The following is an 18,355-nucleotide window of genomic DNA, read 5'->3' as shown; positions in this document are numbered from 1 at the left end:
GTTAAATCTGCATTTGGAGGAAGCCATTCTTGACACTCCAGGCTGAGTCCAGTACCCCCATCTGTGTTCCAAGGCACCTCGTACATACCTCTAAAGCAGCGCCTTCATAGCCTGTTATGATTGACCACTTACTTGGCGTTTCCCCCTCTAAACAATGAACCCTTAAGAGGGCAGGGTATGTAGCTTTTATTTCTGGGTCTAGCACAGAAGAGAAATTCAATTAATATTGTGGAATGAATGAACAAATAAGCAAAGGAATGAATGGATGAATACTATGAACCTAGGTACTTTTAGGCTGTAAAAGAAGATAACACTTATCCTACAGTTCAGAGATAAGACATATGCATGAGGCAATCAACAAAAAAGTGTAAGATAAATTATTAACTGTATGGTTGTGCTCTGAGAGACCAGTTTGAAAATGGAGGCACTATGGCTTAGATCAGTTGGGTTTCAACAGATAGATAGGACCAGAATGGTTGAAACAGATATGCTTTGCTCTGAAGCTAATTTAAACCTGCAGGCCCCCTCACTTTCATGGGCCCCTCCTAAAGCTCTAGGAGGGATCCTAACAAAGTGACCAATTATCCCTTATTTTTTGGTTACTGTGTTTTGTTTTTGGAGACAAGGTCTCGCTCTGTTGCCCCGGCTACAATCATGACTCACTGCAGCCTCAAACTGCCAGATTCAAGCAATCCTCCTGTCTCAAACTCAGCCTCCCAAGTAGCTAGGACTACAGGCATGTGCCACCATGGCCAGCTTTTTTTTTTTTTTTTTTTTTTTTTTGGTAGCGATGGGAATCTATGCTGGTCTCAATTTTTGGGTTCAAACAACCCTCCCACTTTGGCCTCCCAAAGTGCTAGGATTGAGCCACGGCACCTGGTCCGAAAATTTTTATTGTGGTTAAAAAAAACACAAAAAACTGATCATCTTAACCATTTTTAAGTGTATAGTTCAGTAGCGTTATGTATATTCACTCTGCTGTGCAACAGATCTCCAGAACTTTTTCATCTTGCAAATCTGAAATTCTGTACACATTAAACAACAACTTCATTTTTTTCCCCTTTCCTCAGCCCCTGGCAACCACTATTCTACTTTCTGTCTCTAAACTGACTGCTCTAAGTACCTTGGATAAATGGAATTATATATTAATAGTATCTGTCCTTCCATACCAACTTTCTTGCCATCATGGTTCCCCTTGTGTCAATGGACTTATGAGTGACTTCGGCCATTCTGGAGATCCCCCTAAGGAAACCTTAAGTTGAAAATACTTTTGTTTCGGGTTCAATGGAATAAACTAAATTTATGTGGTTTTCATAAAACTGTGTATGGTTGAGATAATGTTAACCATCAATGTACAAAGAGCTGTTACTAGGTCAACTCACTCTACCATGACTGAAATATGTGGGGCCAAATTATGTTATGATATACATATGTCAATTCAAAGGCTATTTCAGATTAGCCAATGTACAAGAAACAGTGAAGCCTGGCAATTTCATAGTGCATATATAAAAGATATTCAATAGAGGTTTTCCCAAAATTGCTAACAATTTTTTTTTTTTTTTTTTTTTGAGACAAAGTCTCACTCTGTCGCCCAGGCTGGAGTGTGGTGACACGACCTCGGCTCACTGCAACCTCCACCTCCCTGGTTCAAGCGAATCTCCTGCCTTAGCCTCCTGAGTAGCTGGGATTACAGATGTGTGCCACCACGCTTAGCTAATTTTTGGACTTTTAGTAGAGACGGGGTTTCACCATGTTGGCCAGGCTGGTCTCAAACTCCTGACCTCGTGATCTGCCCACTTTGGTCTCCCAGAGTGCTAGGATTACGGGCATGAGCCACCATGCCCTGCCAACACTTTTACAAATTTATATGATGTTACCAATAACAAGTTGTGAGGCAGAATGGAACTTAATAACAAAAAACATATTTTGGTCTACCATGCTATAGGAAGCACTGAATTATTTACCTATTTTAGAAAATATCACAGACTAGGGAGGGATGATCAAAGAGTATAGCACAAAAAAAAAAAAAAAAAAAAAGAGTATAGCATGGCCAAAAAATGTAGGGGAAAACGTTTCACAGCCATGTATTAGGCAACCAATTAATACAAATATTACATTGTTTTTCTGAATTTTGTGGTATTTGTTAATTTTTTTAAGTTGCCATTTTTGTGATTTATCTCCTCTTTGTAAATAAATATTCACTTTTGAACCTAGTTTTGTCTTTGAAATTAGTTTGCTTTTTCTTAAGAGTATTCCCACAAAAGCCAGATTTGCAGCTAGTCAGAAAGAAGGATTTCTTTGCCTGCCCAGAGACACGTAAGGGAGAAGGAAACCAGACTTGCATGGAAGACCTTCAGGAGAGCCCCTGGCAGGGGCAGAAGTTCCTTTGAAAATATGCATAGACAGGCTAATAGCATCTTAGGGAGGCCCTTAGAAGAAAAGGTTCAGACTTGGCTAGAAAGGCATTTTCTGCCCAAAAACAAAACAAAACAACAACAAAAAAAAACCACCCAATAACTGATAACTGGCTGATACAGTTTGGCTGTGTCCCCACACAAATCTCATCTTGAACTGTAGTTCTCATAATCCCCATGTGTTGTGGGAGGGACCCAGTGGGAGGTAACTGAATCATGGGGGTGGTTACTCTCATGCTGTTCTTGTGATAGTGAGTTCTCATGAGATGTGATGGTTATATAAGGAGCTTTTCCCCCCCCACTGCTCAGCACTTCTCCTTTCTGCCGCCAAGTGAAGAAGGACATGTTTGCTTTCCCTTACGCCATGGTTGTAAGTTCCCTGAGGCCTCCTCAGCCATGTGGATGTGTGAGTCAATTAAACTTCTTTCCTTTATAAATTACCCAGTCTCAGGAAGTTCTTTATTAGCAGCATGAGAACGGACTAATACACTGGCCTATAGGTAGGATGCTTAAGGAGAACGAAGATAAAATCAGGTCTGTTGGAACATATTCAAGAAAGGACTGAATCTAAAGTTGATGACTGGGCATGGTGGCTCATGCCTGTAATCCAAGTACTTTGGGAGGTTGAGGTGGGAGGACTGCTTGAGTCCAGGAGTTCAAAACCAGCCTGGCAACATAGTCAGGCTTTGTCGCTACTAAAAACAAAAAAATTAGCCAGGCATGGTAGTGCGTGCCTGTAGTACTAGCTACTCCAGAGGCTAAAGTGGGAGGATTGCTTGAGTCCAGGAGGCGGAGGCTGCAATGAGCCATGACCATGCCACTGCACTCCAACCTGGGTGACAGCGAGAGACCCTGTCTCAAAAAGAATTTTTTTGGTTGAGGCTTGAGTGAGCCCAAATTGCACCATTGCACTGCTTGGGTGACAAAGTGAGACCCTGTCTCAAAAAAAAAAAAAAAAAAGAGCCGGGGGGAGGGGTGGGTGCGGTGGCTCACACCTGTAATCCCAGCACTTTGGGAGGCTGAGGCAGGCGGATCATCTGAGGTCAGGAGTTTGAGACCAGCCTGGCCAACATGCTGAAACCGTGTCTCCACTAAAAATACAAAAATTAGCCAGGTGTGGTGGTGGGTATGTGTAATCCCAGCTACTTGGGAGGCTGAGGCAGGAGAACAGCTTGAACCCTGGAGGTGGAGGTTGCAGTGAGTGAGCCAAGATCGTGTCACTGAACTCCAGCCTGGGCAGAGTGAGACTCCATTTCAGGAAAAAAAAAAAAAAAAAAATTTTTTTTTTTTTGAGACAGAATTTTACTCTTGTTGCTCAGGCTGGAGTGTAATGGCGCGATCTCGGCTCACCACAACCTCTGCCTCCCAGGTTCAAGCGATTCTCCTGCCTCAGCCTCCTAGTAGCTTGGATTACAGGCATGCACCACCATGCCTGGGCTAATTTTGTATTTGTAGTAGAGACCAGTTTTCTCCATGTTGGTCAGGCTGGTCTTGGACTCCTGACCTCAGGTGATCCACCCGCCTTGGCCTCCCAATATGCTGGATTATAGGCATTGAGCCACTGTGCCTGGTCAAAATAAAAAAAAAAAAAAGTAATTAAAAAAAATAAAGTGGAACATGACATGTTGACATGTTAACATGTTAACAATGCCCTTTTTTTTTTTTTTTTTAAAGGCAGAGTCTCACTCTGTCGCCCAGGCTGGACTGCAGTGGTGTGATCTTTGCTCACTGCAACCTCCGCCTCCCAGGTTCAAGTGATTCTCCTGCCTCAGCCTCCCAAGTAGCTGGGATTACAGGAGCCCACCACCACACCTGGCTAATTTTTTTTTTTTTCTTTTTAGTAGAGATGGGTTTTCACCATGCTGGTCAGGCTGGTCTTGAACTCCTAACCTCAAGTGATCCACCTGCCTCGGCCTCCCAAAGTGCTTCAATGTACCTTTCTTCTGCTGATAACAGATAAAATATTCTGGAATTAGGCTTTTTAATACCACCACCTCAGATTTCAAAGTGAGTGTTTAGAAGAGGGATTCTTAACAGTCGATGGGAACTTATTCATTCAACATGTTTATAGATGCTTTTTGTGCCAGGCACCTCTCTAGGCAGTGACCAAGACAACAGAAATCCAACCTCATAGAGCCGAAGATCTAGCATAAAGCTTTAACCTGATCTTTTCTGCCTTGAGCCTCCCCTCCCCTTATTTTATTTATAAAATTAAATAAAATTAAAAAAATAAAATTGTGAAACACATTATCTATTAAAGTTACCCTTTTCTTTTCTTTCTTCTTTCTTTTTGTTTTTGAGACAGAGTTTCGCTCTTGTTGCCCAGGCTGGATTGCAATGATGCCATCTCGGCTCACTGCAACCTCCACCTCCCGGGTTCAAGTGATTATCCTGCCTCAGCCTCCCGAGTAGCTGAGATTACAGGCATGCGCCACCACACCCGGCTAATTTTGTAGTTTTAGTAGAGACGGGTTTCTCCATGTTGGCCAGGCTGGTCTCGAACTCCCGACCTCAGGTGATCCGCCCGCCTCGGCCTCCCAAAGTGCTGGGATTACAGGCGTGAGCCACCGTGCCTGGCCTTTTTTTTTTTTTTTTTTTTTTTGAGACAGGGTCTCATTCTGTCATCTATTAAAATTACTTTTTTTTTTTTTTTGAGACAGGGTCTTGTTCTGTCACCCAGGGTAGAGTGCAGTGGTGTGATCTTGGCTCACTGCCACCACTACCTCTCAGGCTCAAGTGATCTTGAGAAGCTGGAACTACCGGCACACAACAACACGCTCAGCTAATTTTTCCATTTTTTATAGAGATGAGGTTTGGCCATGTTGCCCAGGCTGTTCTCTAATTCCTGAGCTCAAGCAATCCTCCCATCTCTCCCTCCCCAAGTGTTGAGATTACAGGTGTGAGCCACCATGCCCGACCTTGAAGTTACTCTTACTGTAATTAATCCATGGTCCAGGCATCCAAGAAAAATCACACAAAATAGAATTCAGAATTTATTACGATTCTGAGACTTCTGGGAAAAAAAGACGTTGTTAGAGAATTTTTTTAAAGTAATGTCAATGCAAATTACAAAATTTATTAGCAACTGAAAGTTCCCCAAAGATCTAGTACAAAAAAATGTTGATGGTTTTACAAAAACTCCCAGCAGCAAAAATTCCATGAGTATAAACTATCATCTACTGAACCTCTTTGTGGCATTTTCAAAGTACCAATTAACTTGAAAAGAAAACTCATTTCCCCCAAAAGCTGTTCAAGATTATACAGAAAAGCCAACTATTCTTCTGATGTCTAGCTTACTACTGTGTAATAATGATTGAGTTTACAGAGTTCAACTTGCTACTTCTTAATAAATTTATTTCAACATGTACATATTGTAATGGTTTAAAGGGGGAAAAACTGGAGAAAACCTTATGGTGTAATACACAAAATTAAAACGTTAACAACAGCAACTTTCCTATGGCCAAATACCAACATTTGTGTTCTGAAGATGATTATCTATAAAATCTATGATTTGGAAATATTTTTACTTTGCCCTGTGTTTAGGAAATGCTATAGAGCTGCCCAGGGTTTTTAAATAAACACCCTAAAGAATGGTTCCCAAAAAGTTTAGTGCCTAATTGGGTAGTCAAATATGAAACAAGAAATATGCTAGTAAAACCGGGCGTGGTGGCTCACGCCTGTAATCCCAGCACTTTGGGACGCCAAGGCGGGCGTATCACGAGGTCAGGAGATTGAGACCATCCTGGCTAACACGGTGAAACCCCGTCTCTACTAAAAAATAGAAAAAATTAGCCAGGCGTGGTGGCGTGTACCTGTAATCCCAGCTACTTGGGAGGCTGGGGCAGAATGGCTTGAACCTGGGAGGTTGAGGTTGCAGTGAGCCGAGATCGCGCCATTGCACTCCAGTTTGGGCAACAGGAGCGAAACTCCATCTCAAAAAAAGTAAAAATTGGTATTTGCCTTCAAAATTAGAACAAGTGATCTTCCCACAAACCTTTAGACCATCACAAATATAAATAAGACCAAATCAAAAGCCCGTCTGCATTTTATCTATAATGACCTCTCAAAAAGCATGGTCAAACACAATCTATGAGCAAGTACCTGCTTAGCTGCTTTTTTAAAAGCTGTCATAGTTTTAATATTTACTCCTGCAGTAAACACGTCATGCAATTAAAGCTGTGTAATTTTAATGTAGTAATTATATGGCAATAAACTTTGCTTGTCTGATTTGCTAATATAACTCTCAAAGACAATATCCCAGAAAAATGATTACATTAGATAGACTAATAGTAAATAAACCCCATGGAAACAATACACATAAAGTGTTTACAGCTATATACATTATAAATCTTATTCACATACAAATACCAGAATTCAGCACAACTGATCTAGAATATTAATAATTTAGCACAGATATTTCTCAATATCACAAGTCAATTATTTTTCAAGAGCTTTCTACATATACAGCTACCTAATCTGCCTCTTAACAGAACTTAGTTCTATTGAAATAAACATCACAGAAAATACTTTTTTAAGGTTTTGGGAACCTATGGTCAAAATGTTAAATGGGGAGATAAAGAAAGTGGCACAGATCAGCTAATTACATAATTTTAGTCCTAATCATTACAAGAATCTGCTCTGTGACCTTGAGTAAGTTACATTAGTCATGTGCTCTACCAGCCTCTGTAAGTGAAATGGGCTGTTTGTACAGGCTAATACCAATGAATGAGAACCATTTGGAAAAAAATTAAGTTAGATCTCTGCCTCACACCATATACAAAACTGAGTAGTGAATCAATTAAACATCTAAACGTAAAAACTAAAATAGAAAACCTAAAGATATTTTATCAGGTTAGGATAGGAAAGACTTCTCAAGGCAAGCATAAAACATGAAAGCCAGAAAGGCTGATTTTGCTATATAAAAATTTAAAAAGTTTGTTGGCATGAAAGATATCTAATGTTAAACAATAAGGACTGAGAGAAAATATTTAAAACATCTCAACAAAGGTTAATAATATCTAAAATGTATAAAGGGCTCCTACAAAGCTATAAAAACAATCCAATAAAAAAGAAAAATATATATAAATAGGTGATACACAAAATAAAAATAAATGGCCAATAAACTAACAAAAGATATTTCAACTCATTAGTAAGCATAAGAACATAAATTAAAACAACAAGAGGCCAGGGGTGATAGTGCATGCCTGTAATCCCAGGACTTTGGGAGGCTGAGGTGGGAGGATTGCTTAAGCCTGAGCCCAAGAGTTTGAGACCAGCCTTGGCAACATAGTGAGGCCCTGTTTCTACTCAAAGCAAAAAAAAGTATCTGGGCTTGGTAGTGCATGCCTGTAGTACAGCTACTCAGAAGGCTAAGGTGGAAGATCGCTGGTGCCCTGGAGTTTGAGGTTGCAGTGACTTACCTCGCTGCAGGTACTACTGTGTTGTCTAGCCTGTCAATCAGTCAATCAATCAACCAATAAAAATAAAGATATAAGAATAAGAATGTTTAATAAAATATTATTTGTAGTAATCAAGGAAGTGAGGGCCACCAAAATATCTTTTTTTTTTTTTTTTTGAGATGGAGTTTCACTCTTGTTGCCCAGGCTCACTGCAACCTCCGCCTCCCAGGTGCAAGCCATTCTCCTGCCTCAGCCTCCCTAGTAGCTGGGATTATAGGCATGTACCACCACGCCCAGCTAATTTTGTATTTTTAGTAGAGACGGGGTTTCTCCATGTTGGTCAGGCTGGTTTTGAACTCCCGACCTCAGGTGATCCGCCTGCCTCAGCCTCCCAAAGTGCCGGGATTACAGGCGTGAGTCACCGCGCCTGGCCCAAAATATTTCTTAGAGAAAAGTGACTGTAGTATATCCATTCAACAGAATGTTTGACAGACGTTTAAAAGAATGAAATAGGCCGCTCCAGGCGGTTCATGCCTGTAATCCCAACACTTTGGAAGGCTGAGGCAGGAGGACTGCTTGGGCCCAGGAGCTGGAGACCAGCCTGGGCAACAACGTGAGACCTCATTTCTACAAAAAAAAATTTTTTTAATTAGCTGGGTACGGTGGTATGTACCTGTAGTCCCAGGCACTCAGGAAGCTGAGGCAAAAAGATCCCATGAGCCCAGGAATTCAAGATTACAGTGAGCTATGATCGTACCATTGCACCCTAGCCCAGGTGACAGAGTGAGACCTTGTCTCAAAAAAAAAAAAAAGAAAAAGAAATAGACTGAAAGTATCTCAAATTACAAAAGTAAGTCTTAGAAGAATGATGTTGGGAGAAAAATCAATTTAATTGTTGTTTAAAAATGTACAGAAAATGTTTAGGAAGATTAGGAAGGGAAGGGTTTCACCTTTATTTCTGTTTTTTTTTTTTATTTTTTTATTTTTTTTTTAATTTTTTGAGACGGAGTCTTGCTCTGTCACCCAGGCTGGAGTGCAGTGGCACAATCTCGGCTCACTGCAAGCTCCGCCTTCTGGGTTCACGCCATTCTCCTGCCTCAGCCTCCCGAGTTGCTGGGACTACATGCGCCCGCCACCATGCATGGCTAATTTTTTGTATTTTTAGTAGAGGCGGTGTTTCACCATGTTAACCAGGATGGTCTCGATCTCCTGACCTCGTGATCTGCCCTCCTCAGCCTCCCAAAGTGCTGGGATTGCAGGCGTGAGCCACCGCGCCCGGCCAGGTCTTACCTTTATTTCTACAGTCACAATTACTGTTTGAATGTTTTCTGACAAGCTTATATTACTTTTATTAAAAAATTACTCAGTTCCGGCCAGGTGCGGTGGCTCACGCCTGTAATCCCAGCACTTTGGGAGGCCGAGGCGGGCAGATCACAAGGTCAGGAGATTGAGACCATCCTGGCTAACACGGTGAAACCCCATCTCTACTAAAAATACAGAAAAATTAGCCGGGAGTGATGGCGGGCGCAATGGCAGGCGCCTGTAGTCCCAGCTACTCGGGAGGCTGAGGCAGGAGAATGGCGTGAACCCGGGAGGCGGAGCTTGCAGTGAGCAGAGACTGTGCCACTGCACTCCAGCCTGGGCGACAGAGTGAGACTCTGTCACACACGCAAAAAAATTACTCAGTTCCTAGATTCCCTATCCAGACTGAATCATATTTACAAAGTATAGTAATAATCATTTGCCAACTGCAGTTCTGAGATTTAAAAAAAATTTGTTTTGTAAATATTTTTATTGTTGTTGCCTCAAACAAAAGAACACAGCACCTTTGCTCACAGCACCTTGTGAGAAGACTGATTTCTGCTTTATCACTTCAGTATGTAATAGCTGACCAGGCCCAGAAGAAAACAGAAATAGAATAGAATTCATCTGTGAAAAGGCCAGGCAGTATGAGACTTGTGAAAACAAAACAAGGGAGAATGGTAAGGATACGACACATGGCATTCCAACTTGCTGGGGCTGTTTGAAACTCTCAAAGAAGTACAGTTTGTATAACATAAAACTTGTGGGAGAATCTGCCCAGCAACATTTCCTGAATACCTAAATAAGCTGATTCAGGATAGGGGTTACTAGAGAGGTTTTTAAAGATAAAGACTGGTTTGTTTGAGAAATGGATATCCTTTATAGTACAGAACTTCCACCTGTGTTTTTAAAAATAGGCTTATGCCATTTTCATTGTCTCCCCCAACTCCCTCTTTTATTTATTTATTTATTTATTTATTTATTTATTTATTTATTTTTTGAAGATGGAGTTTCGCTCTCGTTGCCCAGGCTGGAGTGCAATGGCGCGATCTCAGCTCACTGCAACCTCTGCCTCCTGGGTTCAAGCAATTCTCCTGCCTCAGCCTCCTAAGTAGCTGGGATTACAGGCGTGTGCCACCACGCCTGGCTAATTTTGTATTTTTTTAGTAGAGACGGGGTTTCACCACGTTGGTCAGGCTGGTCTTGAACTCCCAACCTCAAGTGATCCACTCGCCTTGGCCTCCCAAAGTGCTGGGATTACAGTGAGCCACACCACGCCTGGCCTACTCCCTCTTATTCATGAGACTTTGATTTTGACAACTGCAGTTTTACTAACCACAGTATTTTTCAAGAGCATAGCTTCCAAGGATGGCAAAGGATGTGAGACAGTCGGTAAGATCTGGGTTCAAATCTAAATTGCATTTCAAGCTGCATTACCATGGGCAAGTTACCTACCCTGATCTCTGAGTGAAATGGAGATGAAATGGTGTAATGAGTGGAAATGACAGAGTAAAACATATTTAAGCAAAGTACCTTGTGCACAGAAAACCCTCGACAAATGGGAGTTATAATTTTTATATGACAGACCTTTGACCAGAGTGTGGGGGTGGAGGGCTGTGCAGTGGACACGGAGAAAAGCACCTGAAGTGTTTCTCTTGTCATTCTACTGGGACTAGATGTCTGGCATTCTAATTTGCTAAAGATGAATTGATTCCATCAGCCCATGCAAAATGTAAGTGCATTTGACAGAATACAGCAAAGTTAGGATTTATATTGTGAGCTATTTTTAAAATTGCCTGGTTAGCAAATTAAACCAGCTGTGAAAATATCCTGGTTTCCATTCACAACAAATACAAGACGAGCCATTTTCCTTTAATGAATCTGGCCTCGTGGCAGCATAGTCCATTCTGCATAATTTATTCCTAAGGGTTTTAAAGACATAATTTTCTTAAGACAGACCAAAATTAAACTATTTTCTAGGAAAAAAAATATGAGTGAGAGAAGTTTCTCTGTATAGATTTTTGGTAAATTCCATGAATCACTGGCCCATTCAATTTAGGAGACTAATGTCTGAATAAAAAATAGTAGTTATGTCAGTACTTTAAGCAGTCTTAACTGTTTTTCCTTTAAAAGGGCATATGAAAAACCAGTCTGCTCTGCAACACAATTTTTCACATTCTATGACGGAGAGAGGAAAAAAATTCACTCACTGCTATCAAAAAGCTACCCAACAGACTCCCAACTTCAGGTTTAAAACCAATCACCCCTGGCTGGGCACGATGCCTCACACCTGCAATCCCAGCACTTTGGGAGGCCGAGGCAGGCAGATCACCTGAGGTCAGGAGTTTAAGAGCAGCCTGACTAACATCGTGAAACCCCATCTCTACTAAAAATAGAAAAATTACCTAGGTGTGGTGGCGGACAACTGTAGTCCCAGCTATTTAGGAGGCTGAGGAAGGAGAATTGCTTGAACCCAGGAGGCGGAAGTTGCAGTGAGCCCAGATTGCGCCACTGCACTCCAGCCTGGGTGACAAGAGTGAGACTCCGTCTCAAGAAAAAAAAAAAAAAACCAACAACAAACCAATTACCCCTTAAGGAGTTAGGGGAGAGATCCTGAATTATTTAGAATGTTGGCTAAGTTATATTATTTATAATTCCTGTTCCTTTAGAGAAACAATGTGTTATTTAAACAAAGATCAGCAGTGTAAATAACCAAATGGAATAGAATTTCAGAAAGTGCCATTCAAATAAATTCACACTTAGATTGCAGGGAAATGGTCTATTAATTTAGTTCACTTCAGAAAGACATTACTGAGAAAAGGATGTACCATTTTATACTTTCTTTGGAAATCAACCAAACAGAATTAGTTCAATTTGGAACATACTGAGCCTTAAAGCCTTTGCTACAACATAACATAAATTTTGATTAGGCGAGTGTGAAAAACTATAACGCTAACTTTCTTGTCCTTCTAGTTAGTTGGTCTATAAATAGAAGCAATGCATTAACAGCCACCAAAGCAACTGGTGAGTTCCCCAATGTCTCCAACATATACATCTCTGACAAACACGCTTATCAGCATGTTGAACCAAAGTGTTTCCGAGGATCTGTAATAGGACTCTTTTTAAATAAACTGTGACTCACTGTTTGCTTTCTTCACCAGGAGGTGGAGTCTTGCCATGCCCTTCCATTACAAAATCCTCCTGTTCCACCTGCAAAGGCAAGCACCACAGGTCAGCAGCAGTCAGTAACTACAATGCAACTCACTCCAAGAACCCACACCTGCCCTGTGCAGAACCACAGGGCTGTTTCACTGTGGTGCACAGAACAGAAGCCTGGGCCAATGGTTTTCAAACTTCTCCTTGAGTGATTAGATCTGCAGAAAAAAGGAAACATGTTGATCGGCAAAACACATAACTCTGACAAAGGATTAGCATCTAGAATATAAAAGAACGGTGATGAATCAATGAGACAAAGACAACCTACTAGAAAAATCTGCAAATAACCAAGCAGGAATTTCACTGAAGAGAACACATAAACAGTTTCTAAACATATGAAAAGATATTCAATCTCATGTCAGTCAAGAAAATGCAAATTAAAACCATTTCACAACTACCAGATTGGCTAAAATTAAAGTCAGGTAATACCAAGTGTTGACAAGGGTATGCAGCAATAGCAACTCTTATCCACTCCTAGTGGGAGGGAAAACTGGTATAGCTACTTTGAAAAGCAGTTTTGTCAGCCAGGCAGGGTGGCTCACGCCTGTAATCCCAGCACTTTGGGAGGCCAAAGCAGGCAGATCATGAGGTCAGGAGATCGAGACCATCCTGGCCAACATGGTGAAACTCCGTCTCTACTAAAAATACAAAAATTAGCTGGATGTGGTGGTGTGCGCCTTTAGTCCCAGCTACTCAGGAGGCTGAGGCAGAAGAATTGCTTGAACCTGGGAGGCAGAGGTGGCAGTGAGCCGAGATCACGCCACTGTACTCCAGCCTGGGCGACAGAGCAAGACTCCGTCTCCCCCAACAAAAAAAAAAAAAAAAAAAGTTTGCATTATCTATTACATTTGAAGATGCATTTACTGTACACATTAGTAACTGCACTTATAGGTATATACCCTAGAGAAACTTTTGCACATATACAAAAGTATTTATAGTGGAATTATTTTTAACAGAAAAAAACAGAAGAATAAACATCTGTCAACAGTAAAATAGATAAATAGGCTATGGTGTTTTCGGAAAATAGAATACTGTATTGCATGAAAATGAATGAACTACAGCTACACACCTCAATCTGGGTGAGTTACAAAAAGGTAATCAAGTGAAGGAAGCAAGTCACAAAAGAATACATATGTAGTATGATTCTATAAATATCAAGTCCAAATATATACATATTTTAGAGCAAACTGAAGCAGAATATATATATATATATATATTTTTTTTTTTTTTTTGAGATAGAGTCTTGCTCTGTTGCCCAGGCTGGAGTGCAGTGGCACGATCTCGGCTCACTGCAAGCTCTGCCTCCCGGGTTCACACCATTCTCCTGCCTCAGCTTCCCCAGCAGCTGGGACTATAGGCGCCCGCCACTACACTCAGCTAATTTTTTGTATTTTTAGTAGAGATGGGGTTTCACCGTGTCAGCCGGGATAGTCTCGATCTCCTGATCTCGTGATCCACCTGCCTCAGCCTCCCAAAGTGCTGGGATTACAGGCGTGAGCCACCACGCCCAGCCAGAAAATATGTATTTTTAACCATATGTATGTATATATAGTCATACATATGTATATACATGCTTTTATTATTTATTTATTTTTGAGATGGAGTCTCGCCCTGTCACCCAGGTTGGAGTGCAATGACGTGATCTTGGCTCACTGCAACCTCCACCTCCCAGGTTCAAATGATTCTCCTGCCTCAGCCTCCCGAGTAGCTGGGATTACAGGCACCTGCCACCACGCCCAGCTAATTTTTGTATTTTTTTAGTAGAGACAGGGTTTCACCATGTTGGCCAGGATGGTCTCGATCTCCTGACCTCATGATCCACCCGCCTTGGCCTCCCAAAATGCTGGGATTACAGGAGTGAGCCAATGCGCCCAGCCCATGCTTTTATATTTAAAGATATAAAGAAAAGGCTGAGGGCTATGGCATGACCCTGTAAGTCCCAGCTACTTCGGGGGGCGGAGGCAGGAGAATCAATTGAGCCTAGGAGTTCAAGACTGTAGCGCTCTATGATCACACCTGTGAATAGCCACTGCACTCCAGTCTGGGCAACACAGCGAGACCCTAAGTCTTAAAAAAAAATAAAGAAAGCCAATAATTTCTTAATATTAAATTATTAATATAATTTCATAAATGGAATTATCCCCTTTCTTTAATAATTTATTATCATTTAAATTACTAATTTTTTAAAAAAATTAAAATTTATATTGAATACATATACATTATTTAAAAAGTCAAATAACATTAATACTACCGGCTGACAAACAAAAACAGCACTTTCCACCCCTGCCCCACCCTCACAACATAAGCCTCCATCCTCCCTTCCTCACAATGTAAGTTACCGTTTTTGTTCAACTCAATATTCAGTGCTAACAGTGCTATTATGTAGTAAATATATACAACTGAATCATATGGAATGCTATAATTAAATTTCCTTTCTTGTATAATGTTGGTTTCCCTGGAACTAATAATTACCACTTCCTCTTATTCTTTTTCTGTTTTTTTTTTTCTAGCTTAGTATTTGTTATGTATTTTTCATTAATTCATCCTCAAACTCTCCAACAGAACTGTAAATCTCCTCTTAATCAGTTCAAACACTTCAGGTAATCTATCAGTTTCACTCCGCCTTGGAGACAGACACCCTCAGGGGTTTCTCCTGCTCCGAACTGGATTGATTGCTTTCTAGGCCACTGAATCGCTGACATCTCGCTAGGGATGTCTCCTCCTCTTCATCTCTGGAATGCCCTCCTCTTTCTCCTACTCTGGAGCATCTGTTTCCCAGATCCTCTGTCTCTTTTACAGTTTACTCACTGATTCAGGTGGAGTATATATTCCAGTGATTTCCTGATAAAAGGTATATAGAAGGTGAATTTTTTTTTGAGACCTTGAATGACTGAAATGTCCTTGTTTTATCCACACATATAACTGACATTAAAATGTTTTATTTTTTTAATTTTTTTTTTGAGATGGAGTCTCATTCTGTTGCCCAGGCTGGAGAGAAGTGGTGTGATCTTGGCTCATTGCAGCCTCCCCTCCTGGGTTCAAGTGGTTCTCCTGTCTCAGCCTCCCGAGTAGTTGGGACTACAGATGTGTGCCACTACACCTGGCTGATTTTTTGTATTTTTAGTACAGACAGGGGTTCACCATGTTGGCCAGGCTGGTCTCGAACTCCTGACCTCAGGTGACCCATCTGCCTCAGCCTCCCAAAGTGCTGGGATTATAGGTGTGAGCCACCACAACCGGCAATAAAAACATTTTTTTTACCCACATATTTAATTAAATATAAAAGTTAAAGCCAGGCACGGTGGCTCACACCTGTAATCCCAGCAGTTTGGGAGGCTGAGGCAGGCGGATCACAAGGTCAGGAGATCAAGGTCATCCTGGCCAACATGGTGAAACCCCATCTCTACTAAAAATACAAAAATTAGCCAGGTGTGGCCGGGTGCGATGGCTCACGCCTGTAATCCCAGCATTTTGGGAGGCCAAGGCGGGCGGATCACAAGGTCAGGAGATCAAGACCATCCTGGCTAACATGGTGAAACCCTGTCTCTACTAAAAATACAAAAAAAATTAGCCGGGTGTGGTGGTGGGCACCTGGAGTCCAAGCTACGCAGGAAGCTGAGGCAGGAGAATGGTGTGAACCCGGGAGGCGGAGCTTGCAGTGAGCCGAGATCGTGCCACTGCACTCCAGTCTGGCAACAGAGCAAGACTCCATCACAAAAACAAAAACAAACAAAAACGTTGAAGTCAGTAAACTTTTCCATTCAAAATTTTGAGGGTGATGCTCCGTTGTCTTCTAGCTCCCATAGCTGCTACACAGAAGCTCAGTATCATTCTAAGTCCTAATGTATTGGATGTGTCTTCTCTAGAAACATTTAGGTCCTTATTTTTATAGTGGTAAGAAAGAAAGAAAAACAAAACCAAAAACAAAAAACCCTTTTAGGAGCTTTCGTTTATCCTTAGTTTTTAAAAATGCAAACCACTAAGCAAGGTTCTTTTTTTATTTATTGAACTGGTGCTAGGTAAGTACTTATAAACTAGAATCTCTTGTTTTTCAGGTTTGGGACATTTTCTCCACTTATTTGACAGTTTCCTCCCTTCCAACTTCTGTTCTCTCCTTCTGGAATTCCTGTTATTCAGTGTTGAATCTCTCAGATTAACTGATGTGCTTTCTTCTTTCCTTTCTTTCTTTCTTTTCTTTCTCTTTCTTCATTTTTGTGTCTGAATGAATCTCTGAGATTGATTTTCTTCTTTCTTTCTCCATTTTTGTGTCTTTGATTTTTTTATTTTAATTTCTGGGAGGTTCTCTCAACTTTATTTTCTAAAACTTTTAACATATGTACAATTTCTACTATTTTAATTGAATTTTTAAGAGCTCTTCCTCGTTCTTTGAATATTCCTTCTTCCAGTCTCCTGTTCTTGTTCCATTATAACAATATCTTCTCTCATCTCTGAGGATATTCTAGAGAGTTTTTGTTTTAGTTTTCTTTTTTCTTTTTTTTTTTTCTTGAGATGCAGTCTCACTGTCACCCAGGTTGAAGTATAGTGGCATGATCTCAGCTCATTGCAACCTCTGCTTCTCCGCTTCAAGAGATTCTCCCTGCTTCAGCTTCACGAGTAGCTGGGATTACAGGCATGCATTTTTAGTAAAGACGGGGTTTCGCCATGTTGGCCAGGCTGGTCTCAAACTCCTGACCTCAAGTGATCTGCCCGCCTCAGCCTCCCAAAGAGCTGGGATTACAGGTGTGAGCCACGGTGCCTGGCCTATTTATTTTTGAGACAGAGTCTCACTCTGTTGCCCAAGCTGAAGTGCAGTGGCGTGATCTCGGCTCACTGCAACTTCCACCTCTCTGGTTCAAGCGATTCTCATGCCTCAGCCTCCTGAGTAGCTGGGATTACAGGCGTGAGCCACCACACCCAGCCTGTTTTAGTTTTCTTCTGCTCCCTACATTGTCTCTGTTTCCTCCAAGTTCCTCTTTTGTCTTTGGTCACCATCTTTCATTCATAGATTTTTATCAAATGTCTGATCATCCTTGTCTATCCACTGATATTTAAGAGCGAGACCCTAAAGAGCTTGATTTTGCGTGTATGTGTGTGTAGGAGGGGAGGGGTAAGGGAGAGTTTCCTTATCCAGGGGTTAGCTTTCTGGAGGGTGATCAGGAAGGGACCTGCCCATTTAATGAGGATCTTCAGATGCCTACAGCTATACATCCTCATCTATTTCCCCCTCCTTGGGCTATTTAATTACCCCAAAAACACATCCTTCAATCCTCAACCTGACAGATATTAAGTCAGGCTTTCAGTGTTCTGGGAATGAATTTGGGAAGAGCTGGTAAAGTCTCATGTGTCAGCATGTAGCCTTTTATGTAAGTTCTGTTTTTAATTAGGTACCTCACACCCACCCTCAGCTTTTCCTGAGGTTCAGCCTTTCCAGTCTTCTGCCAGGTGGGCAAGGGTAGCGGTCTGTGGATATGAGGAAAGCATATCTGGGGCCTTGCTTCTCATCGCCTCTTCAACCCATCTTGCTGTTTTTAGTGTTACTCCAAAAGCTTCCCAGCTTCCAAAACTTTGTTGGGCATCTCTTATCCTCTTCATCTCTTCTTCTATTCACTTTGTTTTCTGGTGGATTTATGCTTGCTGAAATCATTTCGTAAAAATACATTTTTTTTTTGAGATGGAGTCTCGCTCTGTCACCCAGGCTGGGGTGCAGTGGCACGATCTTGGCTCACTGCAAGCTCTGCCTTCCGGGTTCACGCCATTCTCCTGCCTCAGCCTCCCAAGTAGCTGGGACTACAGGCGCCCACCACCACGCCCGGCTAATTTTTTGTATTTTTTAGTAGAGACGGGGTTTCACTGTGTTAGCCAGGATGGTCTTGATCCCCTGACCTCGTGATCTGCCCGCCTCGGCCTCCCAAAGTAAAAATAATTTTAGTGGCACTTTAGAAGGGAGCAGCAGACATTAATAACCTGCCTTAGTTTACCATGTCAAGACTTATTCTTAAAACCTTTTTTGACTCTACTTTTTCC

General features: G+C 41.5%; 1 protein-coding gene across 13 annotated transcripts in view; it reads right to left on the bottom strand.

Annotated features, from left to right (window-relative positions):
• TNRC6B (trinucleotide repeat containing adaptor 6B) overlaps positions 1 to 18,355 on the bottom strand; it is a 296,357-nt gene that overhangs the window by 166,815 nt on the left and 111,187 nt on the right. For all 13 annotated transcript variants that reach the window (XM_055374696.2, XM_055374703.2, XM_055374712.2 and 10 more), the window contains one exon: positions 12,258 to 12,325. In XM_055374696.2, the coding sequence (XP_055230671.1) occupies positions 12,258 to 12,325 (68 nt within the window). The remainder of the gene's footprint in view (positions 1 to 12,257; positions 12,326 to 18,355) is intronic.

Source organism: Gorilla gorilla, chromosome 23 (genome assembly GCF_029281585.2).
Source record: "Gorilla gorilla gorilla isolate KB3781 chromosome 23, NHGRI_mGorGor1-v2.1_pri, whole genome shotgun sequence".
Classification (NCBI taxonomy): Eukaryota; Metazoa; Chordata; class Mammalia; order Primates; family Hominidae; genus Gorilla; species Gorilla gorilla.
The sequence above is the reverse complement of the archived record's forward strand: the minus strand, read 5'-3'. Positions and strand labels throughout refer to the sequence as shown.